Source organism: Microcaecilia unicolor, chromosome 1, assembly GCF_901765095.1.
Source record: "Microcaecilia unicolor chromosome 1, aMicUni1.1, whole genome shotgun sequence".
Classification (NCBI taxonomy): Eukaryota; Metazoa; Chordata; class Amphibia; order Gymnophiona; family Siphonopidae; genus Microcaecilia; species Microcaecilia unicolor.
In genome coordinates this window covers 492,634,569-492,655,045 of record NC_044031.1, presented here as the reverse complement: position 1 = coordinate 492,655,045, position 20,477 = coordinate 492,634,569, and the positions used below count along the sequence as shown (strand labels likewise).

The 20,477-nt window shown below is 41.1% G+C and overlaps 1 protein-coding gene across 1 annotated transcript in view; it reads right to left on the bottom strand.

Annotated features, from left to right (window-relative positions):
* Positions 1–12,278, bottom strand: part of RGS20 (regulator of G protein signaling 20) — a 35,087-nt gene extending 22,809 nt beyond the window's left edge. The window contains exon 1 of the mRNA XM_030190145.1: positions 12,130–12,278. Coding sequence (XP_030046005.1) covers positions 12,130–12,275 — 146 coding nt within the window. The 5' untranslated portion in view covers positions 12,276–12,278. The remainder of the gene's footprint in view (positions 1–12,129) is intronic.
* Positions 12,279–20,477: the final 8,199 nt, after the last annotated feature.

Sequence of the window (20,477 nt, the reverse complement as noted above, 5' to 3'; positions counted from 1 at the left end):
CAATATCATGTCTCAAGATGAATAAAGAAAGTACTCTCAGAGACAACAAATTCTGTTACAGAGTGATTTTCATATTTATTTATTTATTGCACTTATATTCCACATTTTCCCACCTATTTGCAGGCTCAATGTGGCTTACAGAGACCTGTTATGGCATCACCATACCAGGGTACAGAATACATTTGATGTTAAACAGAAGTCAAGGAAAACAAGAGGATCTGCTCAAGCAGTTATAGAAAGATATTTTCTGAATAAAGGTAGGTAGGAGTTGTGTCATAGTCAGTTATGGGTTCTCCTGGTAAGCCTTGTTAAAGAGGTAGGTTTTCAGAGATTTGCAGAAGTTGCTTAATTTGATGATCGATTTCAAGTGAGTTGGGAGTGCATTCCATAACTGCGTACTTATGTAGGAAAAGCTGGTCACGTGTGTTAGTTTGTATTTTACTCCTTTGCAGCTGGGGAAGTGTAGATTAAGAAATGTTCAGGCAGATCTTTTAGCATTTCAAAGATGCATTTCTTACAGTTGTATCAACCCAAGGTTCAAGTTACAGACTATAACAGATGTTAAATGGACTGAGTCAAAAATGAAATTATTCTCAATTGCACATGAACATGATTCTTGTAGCTGTACAGGTGGTGCCACGTTTGGACTTGCTTGACTGATGTTTCAACCATCTTGCTTTAGCTTTCTTCAGGATAATGCTATGAGATTGGTCTGCATGCTGCTTTTATATAGTGATTCTTGATCCAGATTTGTATGTGTCCAATCACATTTAAACTCTTGAAGGTGGGAAAAGTCATGAGACTCTGTCCAATTGGTTTTTTTTTTAAAAAGATGTTCTCCCCATAGAGACTGGTTATATGTGATCTTAGGTTTCCATAGCTGATATCATGGATGCCCTGGCTAAAATGGAAGAGGTGCTAAAGCCGGTGGGGAAATTTTAAAATATCTCATGGATTCTATATTGATTACCAAAGTTGGGTGTGCACATTTGGGCATGGATCCCAGAACTGCATGTAAACTAATTAGTTAATCAGCTGTTAACATTCAATAATTGGTATAAATTGGCAGTCATTTGGGTTTTTCACATGGATCTGCCTTGAGCCCTATTCTATAAAATACGTGCCTAAATTTTATAGTGTTTAATTCAAAAGGGGGAGTGGCCAAGAGAGGGGCATGAGAGAGATTTGAACACAGTGGAGGTGGTGCATACAAGTATCTCTCATGAATATTCCTTCTGGATATCCTGAAAACCTGCCTGGCTGAGGTGCTTCCAGGACCAGGTTTGGGAACCACTGGATTAGGTGCTCCTCATGTGGCATCAGGGCACTTACAAGAAAGTACCCACTTACAGAATTGCCTCTATACTAAATGAGAATACTTTTTTTTGAATGCACAGGGAATATATTTATGTGTTCTGCTTAACTGAGAGTTTCACAAAAATAAAAGTGATGATCATTGCTTTAGTCAGGCTCCTTCATCCTGCAGTGCTCTTAATTTCATGGAAATCAATTTTGGGTCTGATTTTCCAAAGAGCTTTAATCCAGATCTTTCTGATAGAGCTGCTGACATCTAGATCAGAAACACCTGTTCGAGGTACTCCATCCATAATCCATCTGCCTGTCATCTCTCTGTAAATGGTAATGAATTAAGAGTTGAACATTTCCCTTTTCAATTTCCTTTTCAAAGTGCTTCTCTGAAAGTACAGTTACTGTAAACTGTAGAGACAATCAAGAGCAGCTGCAGTAATTGCTTAAAAAAACTCTACCGCTTCTCCAACTCCCACTTTGTAATGCCCCAATTCTGGACTGTTGCCAGTCTTCCATTGGGTTAGAAGCGCTTTTCAGTGTACAGAAAGGCAGCAGAAGCAGCTGGACTGATAATAGCAATAGGAGCAGCCTGCAACTTGACTGTATGCTTGCGTTTCATCCAAACTCTTGTACTAAAAAAAAAAAAAAAGGAAGCTTTCAAGGAACTCCTGCAAAATTACAGGGTACAGAGATCAAATGTTCAAAAAGATCATTTGCAAACTCCAGGGAAAGGGTGAATATTTCCTTTAGGTTAAAATTCAATAGAATTTGAGAAGCTTTGAGAAAGTCTTGATGTAGAACCAAGTGATTATAATAAAGGTTGTGTTTCAATGGATTAGGGAAAAAAAGGAAAACTTGTGCAAAGCTTTTCACACTGATTTTAATGTAAGAAGGGGGTTTGCACAGTTGTATTTTCTTGTCCTTTTGTATAACATTTCCCAAGCTGAAGAGGTTCAAAGAAAGCAGGGACTGGACGTGATTCATTCTTTGAAGACAGATCTCTGCTAATATACAGAGATCAGTTAACTCGGCATTTTCTTGCGTGTTCAGCTCCACTGGGTGGAGGATATGTACTGCTCTACAAGCTCTGAATCAGTCCATTATAAACTGCAGAAAGATATTTTATAATGTGGCCTTTTAAAATAAATACACGTGGGTAGATATTTTCATCATCACAAGAACACCATTATCAAAATATTTTGTCAATATATTGACTAAGTTATAATCTATGGGGCCTATACACATGAACCAGCTTCAGTTTCATTTTCAATTATTTGTTTATAGTGTTTCAAAGTGGCTTAAGTGTTAACAGCAACACCCTAACGCAAGTTAATTGACAGTTTTAATGCCAACTGTGCTTTGGCACCAACACATACTCATGCACAACCATAAATCTATCAATGCACATACCCACTTATACTCATATACATCCACCCCCTCATATCCCATATCCACAAACGCCTTTCCCCACACAATAATACACAGCCCCATATTTACCTACTCTAACACTCACTGATACCAAGCATATCCATACACACTCACATACTCAATAACACACACACTCTGAAACCAGCATTCCTGACACAGTCGGTCAAAGACATATTGACAACCCCCAAACCATACCCACATATATATATTCACAAACATCTAAACACACCCATACCCAGAATAACCTCACTGTAAAAACTAAGGCTGGTGCTAGGCTAGCTTGTACGGTCTATGTCCCACATATAGCAATCTGACTTAGAATGGACTGGAGAGGGCTTCAACGGAGACTCCAGTAATCTGGAATGAGAGGAGCATGCTGGGCAGACTTTTATGGTCTGTGTCCCTCAAATAACATGACAGATTTGGATAGGCTGGAATGGGCTTTGTGGCAACTCCAGAACTGGGTGGACTCTATGGTCTATGTCCCAGAAACACCAAAGAAAGACCATGATCAAGTACATAATGTCATGTTTATTGTTGATTTAATCTTGAATTGATAATGAATGTGACTGTTAGGCTGACAGGATGGACCATTCAGGTCTTTATTTGCCGTCACTTATTATGTTACTGTCCTGCTTATTTTTGAAGGAGAAGAGCGCCCATCTTCCGACACAAATCGGGAGATGGGCGTCCTTCTCCTAAGGTCGCCCAAATAGGCATAATCGAAAGCCGATTTTGGCATCCTCAACTGCTTTCCATTGCGGGGACGACCAAATTCAAGGGGGCGTGTTGGCAGTGTACCGAAGGTGGGACAGGGGCGTGGTTAACAGATGGGCATCCTTTGCTGATAATGGAAAAAAGAAGGGCGTCCCTCACGAGCATTTGGCCAACTTTACTTGGTCCATTTTTTTTCACGACCAAGCATCAAAAAGATGCCTGAACTGACCAGATGACCACCGGAGGGAATCTGGGATGACCTCCCCTGACTTCCCCAGTGGTCACTAACCACCTCCCACCCCGAAAAAAAACAACTTCAAAAACTTTTGTCTTTTTTTTTTAAGAGTATGTCCTTCACTATGCCTCCGTCCCTGTGACAGTTGAGGACGTCCAAAATGTGGATGTTTCTATGAGAAGGACATTTATGCTTCTGATACCCTCTTTATTTATTTATTTGGATTTTGGATCACAAGGAGCAGCAGTGGGATTTGAACTGGCCATCTCTGGATTGCAAGACCAGTGCTCTAGCCACTAGGCCACTCATCCATACCACTCCAGTCCCTTGAAATTTGGTCATCCCTGTGTGTGTGGGGGGGGCAGTATGCAGGTCCCTGGGGGGGGGGGGAGGTATGTGTGTGTCAGCGGAGGCATAATGAAGGCATGGACGTCCTTCTTTCAAACATTTTGGACATCCTCAACTGCCCCCCACAGGGATGGCCAAATTTCAAGGGAGTGGAGTAGAGTGGCAGAGTGATTATTGCACTGGTCTTACAATCTAGCGGTGGCCAATTCAAATCCCATTGCTGCTACGTGTGATCCAAAATCTGAATAAATAAATAAAGAGGGTGTCGGAGGCATAGCAAAGGTATGGACATCCCAATAATAGCTCTTTATATAATTTAGTTTAACAGGGATCTAGTGGTGCGTAGGATGAAGAAAATTCCTTTATAGTTTTTCTTAAACTAGAATTCCATTGTTAATATCTTGGATCTAAAATGTGGACTTGAGTAAGGACTGACAAATATTGTTTTTTTCCTTTTCTGCTTTTCTTTGTTCTTTATATAATTGTACATTTTTGTAGTCGTGTCATACTTTTCTGTACAAGCTTTTATTTTTTGCTTGATTAATATTTGAAATTCTGATAAATAAAAAATAAAAAAATCATCTACAATCATCTTTAGAGTTACAGAATAGTAAAAGAGAATGTAGAAAGTTATAAGCCTTTTTATCAAACCTGCACCCTTTTCAGCGTGTGGATTTCCCAAGTGTTGACACCACTTTTAGCGCAGCAGTAAAATGGCTGCATTGGAGGCGTGTTATGGAAAGGGCTGGGGCATGCCCAAAATTAGGGCATTTTTTAGCAGTAATGCAAAGGGAAGAAATGTCCAAGTGAAAAAAGAAAGGCTTTTTTTTTAAATCTAGACCTGTTTCAATCATGTCCAAGGTATGAAAAAGTGCCCTTATTGAGTAGCTGACCACTAGAGGGATGAAGGCATGACACCTTCTTAATCTCCCAGTGGTTACTGACCTCCTCCCACCCCCATAAGAAGTGAAAGTGACAGTGGATACTGGGCTCTATGATAGCTTCAGGTATTATGGCCATTCCTAATAGAATATCAAGCAAGTGTAAGGAGTAGCCTAGGGGTCAGTAGGTGGGCTTTGAACAACAAGACCCAGGCATAACTCCCACTTTAACTCTTTTATTTCTGTACAAAGATGGGAGCCCTCCTGACACATAGAAATACCTACTGTACTTGAATTTATAAGACACCTGCAAGCGTGATGACTATTGTAGTGCTGAACCTTTAGGTACAGTAGGTTTTTCTCTGTTCCTGGAGGGCTCCCAATAACATATAATGGAATTAACATGGGATTTATACCTGGGTCCTGTTGTTTAAAGCCCACTTCACTGACCACTAAGCTGCCTCTCTGCTCTGCAGAGATGTCTGTGTGGAAAGATTAGGGATGTCATATTGACTCTGGGGTCGGGGGACCAATTTGGGTGGGCCGTTGCCCTCCCCCATGGCCTTCCCAAACTATATTTATGACTTACACCAACATTTTGGTAGGGTGTTGCACCTGGATTCATTGGAAAGCTTCAGTGTTTGATGGGGTAAATGGAAATTATGTGTGTGTGTGTGGGGGGGGGGGGGGGGGGGGGGGGGGGATGTGCAACTGTTTTACAGAGAGAATAAAGAATGTATTATAATGCTGCATATTAAAGGTAAGAGCCACACAATTCCACACCCTTCTAGACCATGCTCATCTCTCTGTTTATGCAGACTTGTAACATCAACGCCATTACTGCAGTTTTCAGAGCATGTGATAACAAGTTAGAGTATACCTCAAATAAAGCAGATAAAAACAATCGCGCAAACACAGGCAGGGATCCACTGATTGTACACCGAAGCCCCCAAATGCTGTATAAATAGACCAAAGTTAGATGTGCAATTTTGGACGTGGATCGCAGAAACGTGTGCAAAGTAATTGACTAATTGGTACTAATTGTCGGTTATGTGCATATCTGCTCTGTGCCTCTGTTCTATAACCTGTATGCCTAATTTATCTTGTGTGCAACTCCAAAGGGGGCGTGGCCAAGGGAGGTGCATGGACAGGTCATGGGCATTCCCAGGATTTAGGCACAGAGATACTTCCATTTCTGTGCCTAACTGAAAGCAGTTAGGCGCAAACATTTACACCAGCTTTTGGCAGATGTAATTTTTGCATCCAAAGTTAGGCACAAAAATGACGTAAGCTAGTATTCTATAAAGACAGTTCCACATGGAGCTGTCTTTATAGAATTCGTGCTTAGAATGCATCATCCTGACATCTAAATTTGGGTGCCATTTACTGAATCTACTCCAAGGTATCTTACAGCAAATTAGAAAACTACAACCAGTAAGCAACATAAGTATGATAAGATCCTATTTCCAGTGAACATTCTCTTGGGTTTGATCTGTTCATTAACTGACCGTAAAGCATAGGCGCCCGGTATAAGAGGCTTGGGGAGGCTAAGCCTCCCCAGCCGCGGCGGATGGTTGGATCAGCTGTTTTTTCTCCGAGTCGGGAGCGGTCCTGAATCTAACTTGTCTTCTTTGCAGACAGTGCTGCCGCCATCACCGCTGAGCGCCGCCATGCCCATGCCCAGTTCCGCCCACCCGGGGCTACTCGTCAGTGTGTCACCAGCGGCGTGCCGTGTCCCTCCTCCTCCTCCAGTCCTCCTCTTTTTGCCTCCACTGTACACCGCCGATCCGCCTTCGGTTTGGTTTGGGCTTGCAACGTTACGTCACCGATCGTCTAAGGCCCCCTCAGCCAGTAGTTAGGCTCAGCGCCTCAGCCTTCCCTGCTACGAGAGCTCCTAAGTCCCGCCTCCCGTCCGTGATGCAATGCAACACTTCCTGTTCTGCATAGGCGGGAACATGCGGGAGGGGCCGTTATTGTAGGGAAGATTAAGAAGAAGACTCAAGGCTGAAGCTGAACTGAAGGCTGGTAAGTGAGAAAGTGACCTGGTTTTGCTGCACACACTGCTCTACTACTCCTAGATTAAACTGCACTGCTGTCTGCTGCTTGCTTCTTGCTTGGAACAGAACAGCATTTTATTGATAAATTCACTAGACTGACTGATTCTGGGCAGGTCACGGTGTTTTTCAATCAAGATGATGTTGCAGGGAAAGATCAAGTGGGCATGGCATTACTCCTCCCTTCCAACTTAAAGGTGTGTGGGAAAACGGGTGGGGTCTGGGGGCCCGGGCCAGGAGTGGGCTATCATGGTAATTTGAGGTGTTGGAAGGTGGGAGGTCCAGGTGGCCTACATGTACCACCAGGGATGTTTTTGGAGTTGTTCCCACTTCCTTCCCAGACCCAGAAATTGTGGCATGCAGCAGCGCACGTTGGATTTCAGGAGAGGTAGGTGCTGACTCTGAAGGTTTTAAGTCAAAACAAAAAAATAAATATTTTGTTTCATGCAGATCTCTTTTGTTTAAACATAACTAACTAAATGGGCTATAAGCCCCTAATGCTTTTGGTTTTCCTATATTTTGTTTGTGATGACTCTGTGATCTCATCTCAACTTTGTGGATACAGGAATTTGTCCATTATTAACCCTCAGCAGGACATTTCAAATCCATTTTTGATATTTTGGACATTTGATAGTGTGGAGTTTTTTGGGGTGCTAGATGATGTTGCGCCGGGCCTATGCCTTATAGTTCGATCATCTTGGGCTGGCTGGGTGGCGTTACTGAACCCCCCTTTTTTTCTCCACTCTATATGCTGAAAGATTCACATTTAACTGTGGGTGATAACTTGGTCCTGTATCCTGTTTTATACACAGGTAGTGTGAGACTGTGGCTTTAATTAATTACTTGCAAGCTTGAGTGCATCAGTAGTCATAAAGATGACTTATACTGTGCCAAAATTGAAATTTGAAAACTCTTATCTCTATCTGGTCATTAATAAAAGGAGCTCATTGTGAATACTATCCACCCTAAAAGGATGTTTTGTGGCTGTACATGAGAATTGTGACATGATCCTGTATAATATTGTTGATGGTCTGCATTTTCCGTATGGGTGGTATATTGGTGTATTAGGTTCTGCCCAGTGTAATATTTATGGTACAGTAAGGTTATGAGTGTGTTTTTGCACAAAGTTGTGCATAGTGTTTTGCAGTTGAGCGATTGTGGTTAGAATATGCTTTGAGCAACCACTTTATGCTTTGACATATGATAGATATCTAATATCTAAATTTAATAAAAGGTATTGTGACTTTTATTTTTATTTTTTTTTTCTGTGTGTTATCAGACAATTATGGATTTAAGCTCCACCCCTGGCCCCACTCCTAACCCCGCCCCTTTAGCCTCCCCAAACAGTTGGGCCACCGACCGCCTATGCCGTAAAGTAACAAAAAAGTACAAACTATCACCCAGATATATGATGAAGGGTAAAGAACACTTTTAATTGTAAAGAACAAAACCACAATTTAAGGAAGACAATTTCTTAAATATATATTTGGTCAACTAATGGTGGTATTATCTGATATATTTACTAATGGAGGAAAAAGCCTTTGTATGACCTTGGCCACTGTTAGCGTTCTTTACGTGACTCACAGGACTCAATTTTTCATTGGCTAAAAAAACCTCCATTTTTCAAAATTGTGTTTTAATGATAATTTAAATGTTGAATTTTTTGAGGTTTTGATTTTTAAAAATTTTTTATTATAGCAATTATCTTCTCAACCATCCGATGAGATGCAGTTTCGCCTATCAGGCTTTATCAAGGAAAACCACGTGCATATGCTTTTATCTCTGAAAATCATTAAAATACCACATTAATAAAAGGCAATAATCCTGAACATGTTCTGAAAGTTATTCACATCTAGCTCCTTCAGTTACTGATTGATGGATTAACTACTCATATATCCACTTTCTTCAAAGGACTTCTAATACATGCAATACATAGCATCAAAATTCAAATGCCTAACTGAGTTAGGTTGTCTCAAAATCCTTGCAGTTGCTGATTAATAGATTAACTACTTCTGCATCCATAGATTAACTACTTACACATCCATTTTCTTCAGAGGACTTCTAGTACATGTGGTGCATTACACCAAAGTTCAAATGCCTATCTACACTAAGTTCTATATTGCTCATACTCTGTTTTCATTGAGCATCAGTGTAGATGTTCTTACTTCTGAAAACACAGCATGTCTGTTCAGCGTTTATTAAAACTTACAATGTCCAAACATGGCGCCCACTTTCAATAATGCTGAAAACCAGAATTCAGATATACAGCAATGTTAAGTTCCATAATATAAATATTCTTACTTTGTAGACACAGTGTTCCTCTTCATCGCTGGTTAAATTTTCCAAAGTTCAAACATTGCGCCCGCTTTTAAAGGACACCAATTAAATAATGACATCAGCTGTTATGCTAAAATGTTAAAGGAATATCTCCAATTGTAAGATTGTTAAAGGACTATCCCCCATTGTATAGTTGTATTCAAGCCCTTCTGTTCGAAAGCTTGTAATTTGAAAATCCAGTGTTGCTCTAATTGAAAGGGGTGTTTAGCTCTATCACCTCCTCTTATATTGAACATAACTTGATCTATCACAAAACAACGGAAATGGATGAATTCATGTTTAGTAGAGCTGCAGTGTGCTACCAATGGGGATCTTGCTTGTAACCTCTTAATGGAGGATCTGTGTTCCAATAGTCTGTTATGTAATTTGCGCGTAGTTTTGCCTAAGTAAAACTTATTGCAAGGACATTGCAGTACATAAATCACAAAGTCTGAGCAACAGTTAGTATTGGATCTAATCAAATACTTTTTCTGGTCCACCAGATTGATGAACTCATCACATTCTATGGTTATATTGCATGTACTGCGTTTCCCACATTTAAAATGTCCTTGAGATGTTCCAATATGTTGTTGCTGTTTTAACTGTGCTGGACTGAGCAGTTCTTTCAAATTCTGTCCCCAGGAAAAAGCCAAACGCAAACTGCTCATTTGAAACAAAGGATGAGTTTGCATAATGTCCCAATTATTTTTGACAATTCTACCCACCTCTTCTCCATCCTTAGCAAATCTTAAGAAATAAATTTCAGACTTGTCATCTCCCATCTCAATCATTGCATCCTTTTCTATGAACAAAAGATCTAGATCACTGTATTTGGCACTAGTGTATGCCTTCTTGATAATACTGGAAGGGTGGCCTCTTTTCTCCAGATCATTGACTAATGTTTTTGCTTGTGATTTAAAGTTCTCCTTTTCCGTACAAACCCTCTTGTACATCAGAAATTGTGAATATGGCAGACTATTTTTTAAGTCCAAACAATTTTTTAAGGACTTTGGATGGCAACTACAATATTGTAATAGGGCATTTCTATCTGTTGACTTCTTAAACATCCAAGTCTTCCATTCATCTCGATCCCTTTGTATTGTAACATCAAAAAAAATGAATCTCAGAACTGGAACTTTCACAAGTAAATTGTGTCACTGTATTGCAGTTGTTAAGCCAAACTACTCTTGATAATGATACTTGGTTCCCGTCCCATATCATGAACACATCATCAATAAATCTTAACCACACCAGAATTTTGTTATACTGGGGCATTCATGAAGCCATCTTTCCTCGTATTCATGCATAAATAAATTTGCCACTGATAGGGCAAATGTAGCTCCCATTGCTATTCCTTTGGTTTGCAAAAATAGATTATCTTGAAAAAGAAAATAATTTTCTTTTAAAGCCAAAGTGGCTAACTGTATTAAAAATTCAGTGGGAACTTCCATACGGTATGGTCTTTTATTCAGTACCTTTTCTATGACCTTGAGTGCCTCGTCTTGTGGTATGGATGTGTATGGATCTAATGTTGAGAGTCACCAACAAGATCTCTTTTGTGGATGCAATATTAATGTTCTTCAATATGTTCAAGAAATGTTTAGCATCCCGTATATATGAAGGGGTAACTACCACCCATGGTTTTAGAAAATAATCAGCAAATGTGGACAGTGGCTCTAAAAGCGATCCCTGTAAGGATAATATTGGTCGCCCTGGACGGTTCCTTAATCCCTTGTGTATACATTATGGAATCATTGGATGTTCTCTATTTTAAATATCTGTATTCTTTTTTTGTCAGAAATCCTTCTTCAGTCCCCAAAATTGTAATCTCTCTTATTTTGAGTTGTAACTCTGGAGTAGGATCTTGATCTAGTATTTTATATACTCCTTCCTCTGCTAACTGAGATTCCATTTCCATGGTGTTGTTGAAAGCGGACACCATGTTTGGACATTGTAAATTTTAATTAGCGTTGAACAGAAATGCTGTGTTTACAGAAGTAAGAACATCTACATTGTTTGATGCCCAATGAAAACAGAGTATGAGCAATATAGAATTTAGTGTAGATAGGCATTTGAACTTTGGTGTAATGCACCACACGAACTAGAAGTCCTCTGAAGAAAATGGATGTGTAAATAGTTAATCTATGGATGTGTAAGTAGTTACTCTATTAATCAGCAACTGCAAGGATTTTGAGAGAACCTAATGCAGTTAGGCATTTGCATTTTGATGCTATGTATTACATGTATCTGAAGTCCTTTGAAGGAAGTGGATATATCAGTAGTTAATGCATCAACCAGTAACTGAATGGATTTTGAAGGAGCTAGATGTGAGAAACTTTCAGAACATGTTCAGGATTATTGCCTTTTATTAATGTGGTATTTTAATGATTTTCAGAGATAAAAGCATATGCACGTGGTTTTCCTTGATAAAGACTGATGGGCGAAACTGCACCTCATCGGATGGTTGAGAAGGTAAGTGCTATATGCTGTATTAATAAAAATTAAAATTCAAAAACTAAAAAAATTCAGCATTTATCATTAAAACACAATTTTGAAAAATGGAGGCTTTTTAGCCAGTGAAGAATTGAATCCCGTGAGTCGTGTAAAGAACGCTAACAGTGACCGAGGACATACAGAGGCTTTTTCCTTCATTAGTAAATATATCAGATAATGTCACCATTAGTTGACCATATATATGTTTATGATGAAAGGTAAAGAACCCAGGAGCTGGGTGCTGTTTTAAGCTCCAGGTTCCCCTGTGATTTAGTTCTGTTTTGTGTAGTGTAGCCCTGTCTGTTGGTTTTCACTCTGATGTTAAGTCCTGGAAAGCTGAAGAACATACCATGAACAGCTGCAACAGCAGCACCAGCAGAAGCAACATGCATTGGAGCCCCGGTTTCCCACACCCGGTTGCGCCTGTGTAGAACTCAACGTTTCTTGGTGCACCGACATCTGCCGCTTACGCATCTCCATCCGCTCTGATCCCATGGGCTGCAAAACACAAGACGTGGAGGTCACTTTCCACAAAGAGTCCAACCAGAAAGATACTTTGCAGGTTTGCTCTGCATCCGAAGAGTGTGATATGAATAATTACAGAAAAACACAGAGAGAAAGGGTACAGGAGATCATCAATTTTATCCCCCTCCCCCCCGCCTCCAACAAGATTCATTGTTGATAAACACACATAGGCGCCGACTCTGTGGGTGTTCGAGCACCCCCAATATTTCACCCACTGGAAGTTCCCTTCATTTCTCCTCCCTCCCTCCCTTCGAGTTCCAGGCCCCGTCCCTCTGAATTTTAAAAGTCATCATCTTACCTCGTCGGGGTTACAGCAGCAGCAGTGGTGAAAAGCGTGCAGGCTCGGCGCTTAGTTCAGTCCTCCCTTCTCTCTCTCTCAGCTCTGGTCCCACCCAGAGCTGAGAGAGAGAGAGAAGGGAAGACTGAACTAAGCGCTGAGCCTGCACGCTTTTCACCGCTGCTGCCGCCGTAACCCCGACAAAGTAAGATGATGACTTTTAAAATTCGGAGGGATGGGGCCTGGAACTCTAAGGGAGGGAGGGAGGAGGGGGGCCTTGGAACTCGGAGGGACCCTGGAACTCGGAGGGAGGGAGGCGGACCTGGAACTGGGAGGGGCTGGAACTGGGAGGGAGGGAGGAGGGGCCCGGAACTCAGAGGGAGGGGGGGGGGAATGAGGGAGGGGTAGAAGGGGAAGGGGGGAATGCACCACCTGTAAAAAACAAATTTCAGCACCTCCAATAATTATGAAAAGTTGGCTCCTATGTAAACACACACTGCTCTGAAACAATCCCACTGGACCCCCAGGACTGAAAGTGGAAGCCCGAGCTGGCAATGACAGCCCAGGCTACCTAGCTTGTTTGAACGTGGGGGGGGGGGGGGGGTAGGAGGAAGAGCGGCATTAGGGTGCAGGTGCTACGGAGTGACAGCCTTGTTTTTGGAGCAGCGGGAGGCTTGATTTTTTTTGTAAGGGGCAGCTTTAAGAAAGGCCCCAGCTCTGCCTGAGCCTTGGGGCCGAGTTGTGGGAACTCCTGCAGCTCCAAAAACAAGTATGCTATTCTGGAATGCCTGCATGCATGGCATAACTGGGTCTCACTGCCCCCCCCCCCCCCCGCCCAGGACCACCACCCAAGGTAAAAAAAAAGACCTCTGGGAAGTTTTCAAATTAAAAAAAACCCTGTCATATTAAAATAAAAACCACACATAGGCAGTCATAAACCTCAGAAGTTTGAAATTGTTTTCAATAGTGTCTTCAAATGTTTAGGATCACACAATATGGTGGCAAGCTCCACCCACTGGCTTCAGCCCACAGAATGGGCCAAATAGGCTCCTGCCGTCTCCTGTCATAAAACCTCTATGCAGGCACTGTTACTTTGAAAGATGGTGGTACTGAGGTAGGAGCAAGTGGGCATTGCTTCTGCTTCTTTCAAGGTCTGGGGGTACAGTCAGGGCCACTAGACATTAGGACTTTTTTAAAGTTGGGCAGGGAGGGAGGGAGGGAGGAGGTTGGTCATATCAGGGGGGAAGGGGGTGCCGCTAGACACCAGGGAATATTTCATTGTTGGGGTATGGTGTGTCAGGTTGGGAGAGGGGGGGTTGCTGCTAGACACCTGGACTGATGCAGAAAGTTATCAGTGGGAGGCGGGTTGGGTTGGAGAGAGGGTAGGAGTGCTGCTAGACACCCACTTCTCTCCACTAATCCTTCTATGCTGCCCAGACCTCATAAAATGTTTCGCATTGTGCACATGTCAAAATCTACTTTTTATCTTTGCATTGTGGAGGAATATCTAATGGCCACATTACCATTCATTCTAATGTGATGTGTAGCTAAGTTTACCACATGAGTTAATACCTGCACTCAACCCATTTCTGCATTGCTTGGCCAGTAACCTGCATGCTAACCCGTCCAGCATGGTTTGGCAGGCAGTAGCTTTCTCCATTGACACCAAAGTAGCTCATGGCAAAAATAATCATACATGTTGAAAGTATTTACAGTCCTTGATCTCCTTTGTGGTGTGCTCTCTTCTTCTCTATTCTTCTGATGAGTTTTGAACACTTTCTGCTCCTGGGTAAGTGTTTTTTCATTCTCAGAACCGTTATTAGCTCAATCTCCTCCTCCTAGATTCTCTCAGGTCTAGTCAGCTTTTTAGGCATAGAATACACCCAAGTCTCCAATCTTTCACTCCATTGCTTGTCATGCTCCTCACAGACTATACGGTTTCTCAGGAAAGCCCCTTTTCTCTTCTCTAGGACTTAATGCTCCTCACTCCTTATCACATGCTCCTCATGGTCAACCTTTCTGAACTAAGAAAGCAGGATGCATCCAGGACTTGGGTTCCACCTCCTATCACACAGGCTTTCAGCATGTACTCATAGTGCTTCTGGGGTTTGATCCTCTCCTCAACTTGGATGTAGAACTGGGTGTAATTTTTTTCTCTCTTTTACTTCTCCTTGAGGACAGGGTAAGATCTCCCTAATGATCCCTTCTTTCTCCTCCTTAAGGCACCACGTGCCCAGGGGTTCAGCTGATTTTTATGCATACAGCTCCTCTTTTATTTATGGAAGCATTCCCCATTCCTCACCTTCCCCTTCTCCTCGTTCCTCTGTAATATCTTGGGTACTGTGGAAAACACTTCTTCCCTTTATATTCTTTGAAGATTTTAGGCTGTTACTTGGCCACACAGCTTTCTTTCAAACATCAGGAACATGCAGTAATCAAAATCTGTTTTATGACTCTTTGGAACATTTGGCCTATTTGACCTTTTTTTCAATAAGTATGTCTTGTTCACAGTTTATTTTCACTCTCTTGGTAAACTGGCTGGTTCACAGTAATTCACTGTACAATGGTATACCTTATCACTGATTTATTGGCTTCAACTTGTACAGAAAACTGTGATTAATCTTATCACTCATTCTGACAAATTTGATCATGTTGCCTGATTGCTTAAAGATTCACACTGGCTTCCAATTTCCTTCTGCATTGCATTCAAGATCTTAATCTTGGCACATAATGCCTTTTATGCCAGTCTTCCTAGTTATCCTTTTAATCTACTTTTCAAGTATGTGCCTAAGCTATCACTACACTGACCAAAAACATCTTACTGTTCCATCTCTTAAATCTGCCCAGTTCGAAACCACCCAACTATCAGGCTTTTTAAAAACTTTTCAACAGTATCATGGAATGCATTTCCTTATTCACAAAACCAAAAGGAGTGAAAGTCATCAAAACCACTGATGTCCAAGACTGGAAAAATAAAAATCAAAGACTAATGATGAAAAAGTCAATCAAGTTTATTCGTCCATAAAAATGCAACTTCAATCCAATCTAGACCCAACACAGGCTGTGTTTCGGCTAACAAGCTTTCCTCAGGGGTTCTTAAGACACAATATAAAAAGACCAATGATTATCATTGGAGTGGAGGAGTGGCCTAGTGGTTAGGGTGGTGGACTTTGGTCCTGGGGAACTGAGTTCAATTCCCACTTCAGGCACAGGCAGCTCCTTGTGACTCTGAGCAAGTCACTTAACCCTCCATTGCCTCATGTAAGCCACATTGAGCATGCCATGAGTGGGAAAGTGCAGGGTACAAATGTAACAAAAATAAATAAAATATACCAAGACTCAATTCTTTTTAGGTTTGGACATTTGCTCCCATTCGGCAATCACTGTTGGATGTCCTGATTTTGGGCTTTCCCTAGTCCCGCCCAAAACACACCCACAACAAGCTACCTTGCTATTTGGATGTACTGCAGAATTCCTTTTCTACCTTTGCAAAATAGAGATTTGGATGTTTCTAGCACATGGATGTCCGTTTGGGCATTTTGAGACATCCATATGCTTCAAAAATAAGCACCTCAATATGTGCATTAACAGTTAACATGTATTGATTGATGCATTCAACACCTAACATGGAAATTCTTATTAGAGGTCAGGGAAGGGGAGGGGAATAGGTGAGAAGATTAGGACAATATGCACTTGACATGGTTGATGTTCACATACATTAATTGCTAATGCAGCAGATAAGTTTGAACAATTAATGACACCTTACAGGTGCAAACAGTAGCACTGTTTTGGGGACGATTTTGGGAAGGACAGGTACTTATCATAAAAAGCAGACAGAAACAAAAAAAGGCAAAGATCTGCCACAGAAATAGCAAACCAAAAGAAAAAAAGCAGATCAAAAAAGACAAAAAATAGAACAGGAGGGTAACAGAAGAAGTGGTTTATTACAAGTTACCCGACGTGGCGTCAGGGGTACAAAACACTAGTAGGGGTAAAAAGCAAAGTGAACCCCTAAAAGTAGTCATACAACCACCTTACATAATTGCTTCCCAAGCTTACTCAGCAGTCTTCGCAATGCTATATTGATCTGCTTTTTTTCTTTTGGTTTGCAGGTACTTATCATTACATCGTATTTCTCTTGAAAGAGAGTTCCACCATTTTCCACTGGATTTTATATAGTGCACCTACCGTTCTGTGCCGAAATCCTAGCATATTCTGTAACAACGCACTTAACTTTATTGGCTTAACATGCCAATCAGCGCTGTTAACAGCACTTAACATGCAATAATTTGCATTAATTGGCAATAATTAGCATTTATGGTGTGTAACTTGCTAAGCATATTCTGTAACGCATTGCGCCTAAATTCTAATGTGCATGGACAAAAAGGGGTGTGGTTATAGGCGTGGAAATGGGCATTTCGTGGGTGTTCTAAAACTTACACTCGTCGTTGTAGAATATGGCCCATTGCATCTAAATCTACGCGCCGGGATTTACACCACGTTTTCACTGGTGTAAATGGAGACACGTAGATTTAGGCACTAGGATAGCAATTAAGCATGTTCTATATACCATGCCTAATTATGGGCGCCCCTTATAAAATATGCTTAGGCGAAAATGTTTTCCACATGGATTTTCTAGGTGCCATATATAGAATTTCCCCCTTTGTGCCTAAATATGAAAAGCAGCAAGTAAATATTGAAAATGGATGCCATAAGATTCTGGCTCATAATGAAGCATTATCTTTCTTTATAATCATTTAAGTGATCATTTGAATCACCTGAATGCTATTTATAGTCCCTATCCACTAAGGAATTTTTGCCACAGGCAAAACAGTTAATAGCTTTTAGCTCAGACATCTCCAGGTGACCCAAATCTTTCTAGTTCACCTATTCAAAATGTGTCAACCATTTTACAACTGAGTTATGATGATGCTATGCTGTATTTCATAGACAGCAAAAATTTAAAGTGGAACCAACACTTTGCTAACTAGACCAGATGACTTCTTGCTTTGTCAGTAAATCTATGGTGCACAAGGAAGCTTTTGCCATTCTATTAAAGTAATAAATAATTTGCTTACATTAATGCTGTATTGCTAATTAAATGGCAGGAAATACTCATCATCCCTTTCTGAGCTGTAGTATTTTCTTAACGTTCTTACATACTTCCCCTGGGCACATTTAATTATTGCAACTACTTGCACAGCCATTTGCATTAGTCATTTTTGTAACTGGAGCTCTACTACAAGAAAAACAACAAACCCACTCAAGTTTATAAGTCTCAGTCTTCCAGCTGTTCAAGCTGTATTTATACTTTATAATCAATATTCAAATAACATGATACTTTAGGACTTACATTTGCATACAGGAGAGAGAAGAGACACAAGAGGGATGTGATAGAGACATTCAAATGCCTCAAAAATATACATCAGACAGTAGGAATAAGCATTTTTTTTAGAGTAAAGAATGTTCTAGAATGAGAGTTCAGAGAGTTCAAGGGGGTAGACTCAGGAGCAACATGTACAAATATTTCATCACAGAAAGGGGCAGTGGATCCATGGAATGGACTATCAGTGGAGGTGGCACAGACAAAAATGGTAACAGAATTCAAAAAGAATGAGATCTTTAGTAGCAAAGAAGTTAGGGGTGAGTCAGATTTGGGCAGGAGTTATGCTATTGCACTGGGGCTGGTACTGGCAATCTAAATGGGCCTTAATGATCTTATCTGCTGTCATATTCTGTATTCTGCTAAGAACAGGGTTGGGAGGTAGCAGTATTATAAACAAATTACTCTTTCCACCCTCAATTGCAGAGACAAGGGGAGAAGCAACAAGGCAAAACTAAAAGGAGAAGAACAGAAGCACAATCTAGTGATAGATACTACAGGCCATGGAGGAGCCAAAACTAAAAAGAGGAGAGGCCTCAAACTGGAACGATCCCTCTTGCTGCTTCTTGTAGAAAATGGATCATACCAGGGACCTATTTGATAACATATTCTTATGTGGAGGGGGAAAAGCACTGTATTATTGACAGATATATTGGACTCTAGAATTCACTGCCAGAGAATGTGGTAAAAGCAGTTAGCTTAGTGGGGTTTAAAAAAGGTTTAGATAGCTTCCTAAAAGAAAAGTCCATAAGCTATTACTAAAATGGACTTGGGAAAATCCACTGCTTATTTCTGGGACAAGCAGCATAAAATGTATTGTACTATTTTGGATCTTGCCAGGTACTTGTGACCTGAATTGGCTACTGTTGGAAACAGGATACTGGGCTTGATGGACCTTCGGTCTGTCTCAGTATGGCAACACTTATGTTCTTAGGTACAGAAACTTCAGGAACAGTTTGGCCTTGGTTGGCATGGGGGGTCTGATTCCCTTATGAACCACAGGAAAAGGGGATATAAGGAGGATATTGCAGTGACGTAGCTAGGGTAGTTGACTCCCGGGGCCGGTCATTTTTTAACCCCCCCCCCCCCCCCCCCCCCCCCCAAAATCCAGTACTAGGCATACCGAGAATACAAAACACTCAGGACCTATAGAGCAATTCTACCATACCATAAGCAGTAATTTGTACGAGTCACACAAGGAAAAGGAAAGCAAGTTAAACACTACAGTGAGCACTAGAACATCAATTCACCTATTGTAAAACGAAAACAGACAGATTAGTACAGATCGTCAATCCTGTACAGTCAATGCCAACCGAAAGCCATGTCTTTTTCACAAACACAGATACACCCTAATCCACTATAGAATAAGTAATCATAAACTTTCTATTTAGACAAAAATTAAACTGAACCCCCGATGCCAGACTCTGCATACAATGCAACACCGCAGAAACAGAAAATGTCCCCTAGTTCTGTGCAAAATATAAAGACAGCAGATGTAAATTTGAAAAAACTAACAAATACCAATCACCACTTTACAAATTAACAAATAGAAATAAAACAAATACAGAAAATAAAATAATACAATTTTATTGGACTAATACATTTAGCTTCCAGAGGCCAAAATCTCCTTCCTCAGGTCAATACAGTATAGTACTGTTACTGTATCATATCCCTTTCATCAGAGTGAGTTCCATTTACCACTGCTTGCTGTCACCTTCCATTCAACCAGTTCCTAACCCAGTCAGTCACTTTAGGACCCATACCAAGGGCACTCATTTTATTTATAAGACAACTATGCAGACCTGTATCAAAGGCTTTGCTAAAATCTAAGTACACCACATCTACCACTCTACCTAAATCCAACTCTCTGGTCACCCAGTCAAAAAGATTATACAGATATGTCTGAAAAGACCTGCCTCTTGTGAAACCATGCTGGCTCAGGCCCTGCAGTCCGTTGGATTCCAGAAACCTCACCATTTTCTGTTTTACAAGTGTTTCCATTAATTTACTTACCACTGAGGTCAGACTGACTGACTTGTAGTTCCCAATATCCCAGTGGTGTGGCAGGGGCGGTGGGGGCGGTCCGCCCCGGGTATCAGCGGGTGGGGGGGGTGCTCCATTGAGAGCCGACAGCGTTACTGTACAGATATACATGAAAGACAGTTTCTGCTTCTTAAGCAACCATATGGGATACCCTTTCCTTTTTCCAGCTGCTCAAGCCAATATGATATCATCTCTCCCTCCTGACCTGGGTAGGCTTATGTGAATCCTGTTGGAGACCTCTAAGACCCTTTCTTCAGATGTTGTGTGGCAGACATGGACCTCAGAGAAACTGCTTTCTGTTGATTTTAGGAACAGCTTAGCCACTGGAGACAAGCAGACACTGCCCTAGGGTTGAATTCTCATCCCTGAAATATTCTACAACTAGTCATTTCTTTTTCCATCTGAACAACAGGAACAGAAACCTCTGTGCAATAAACAATAAAATGAAAACCAAATAGACCCAGGTGGA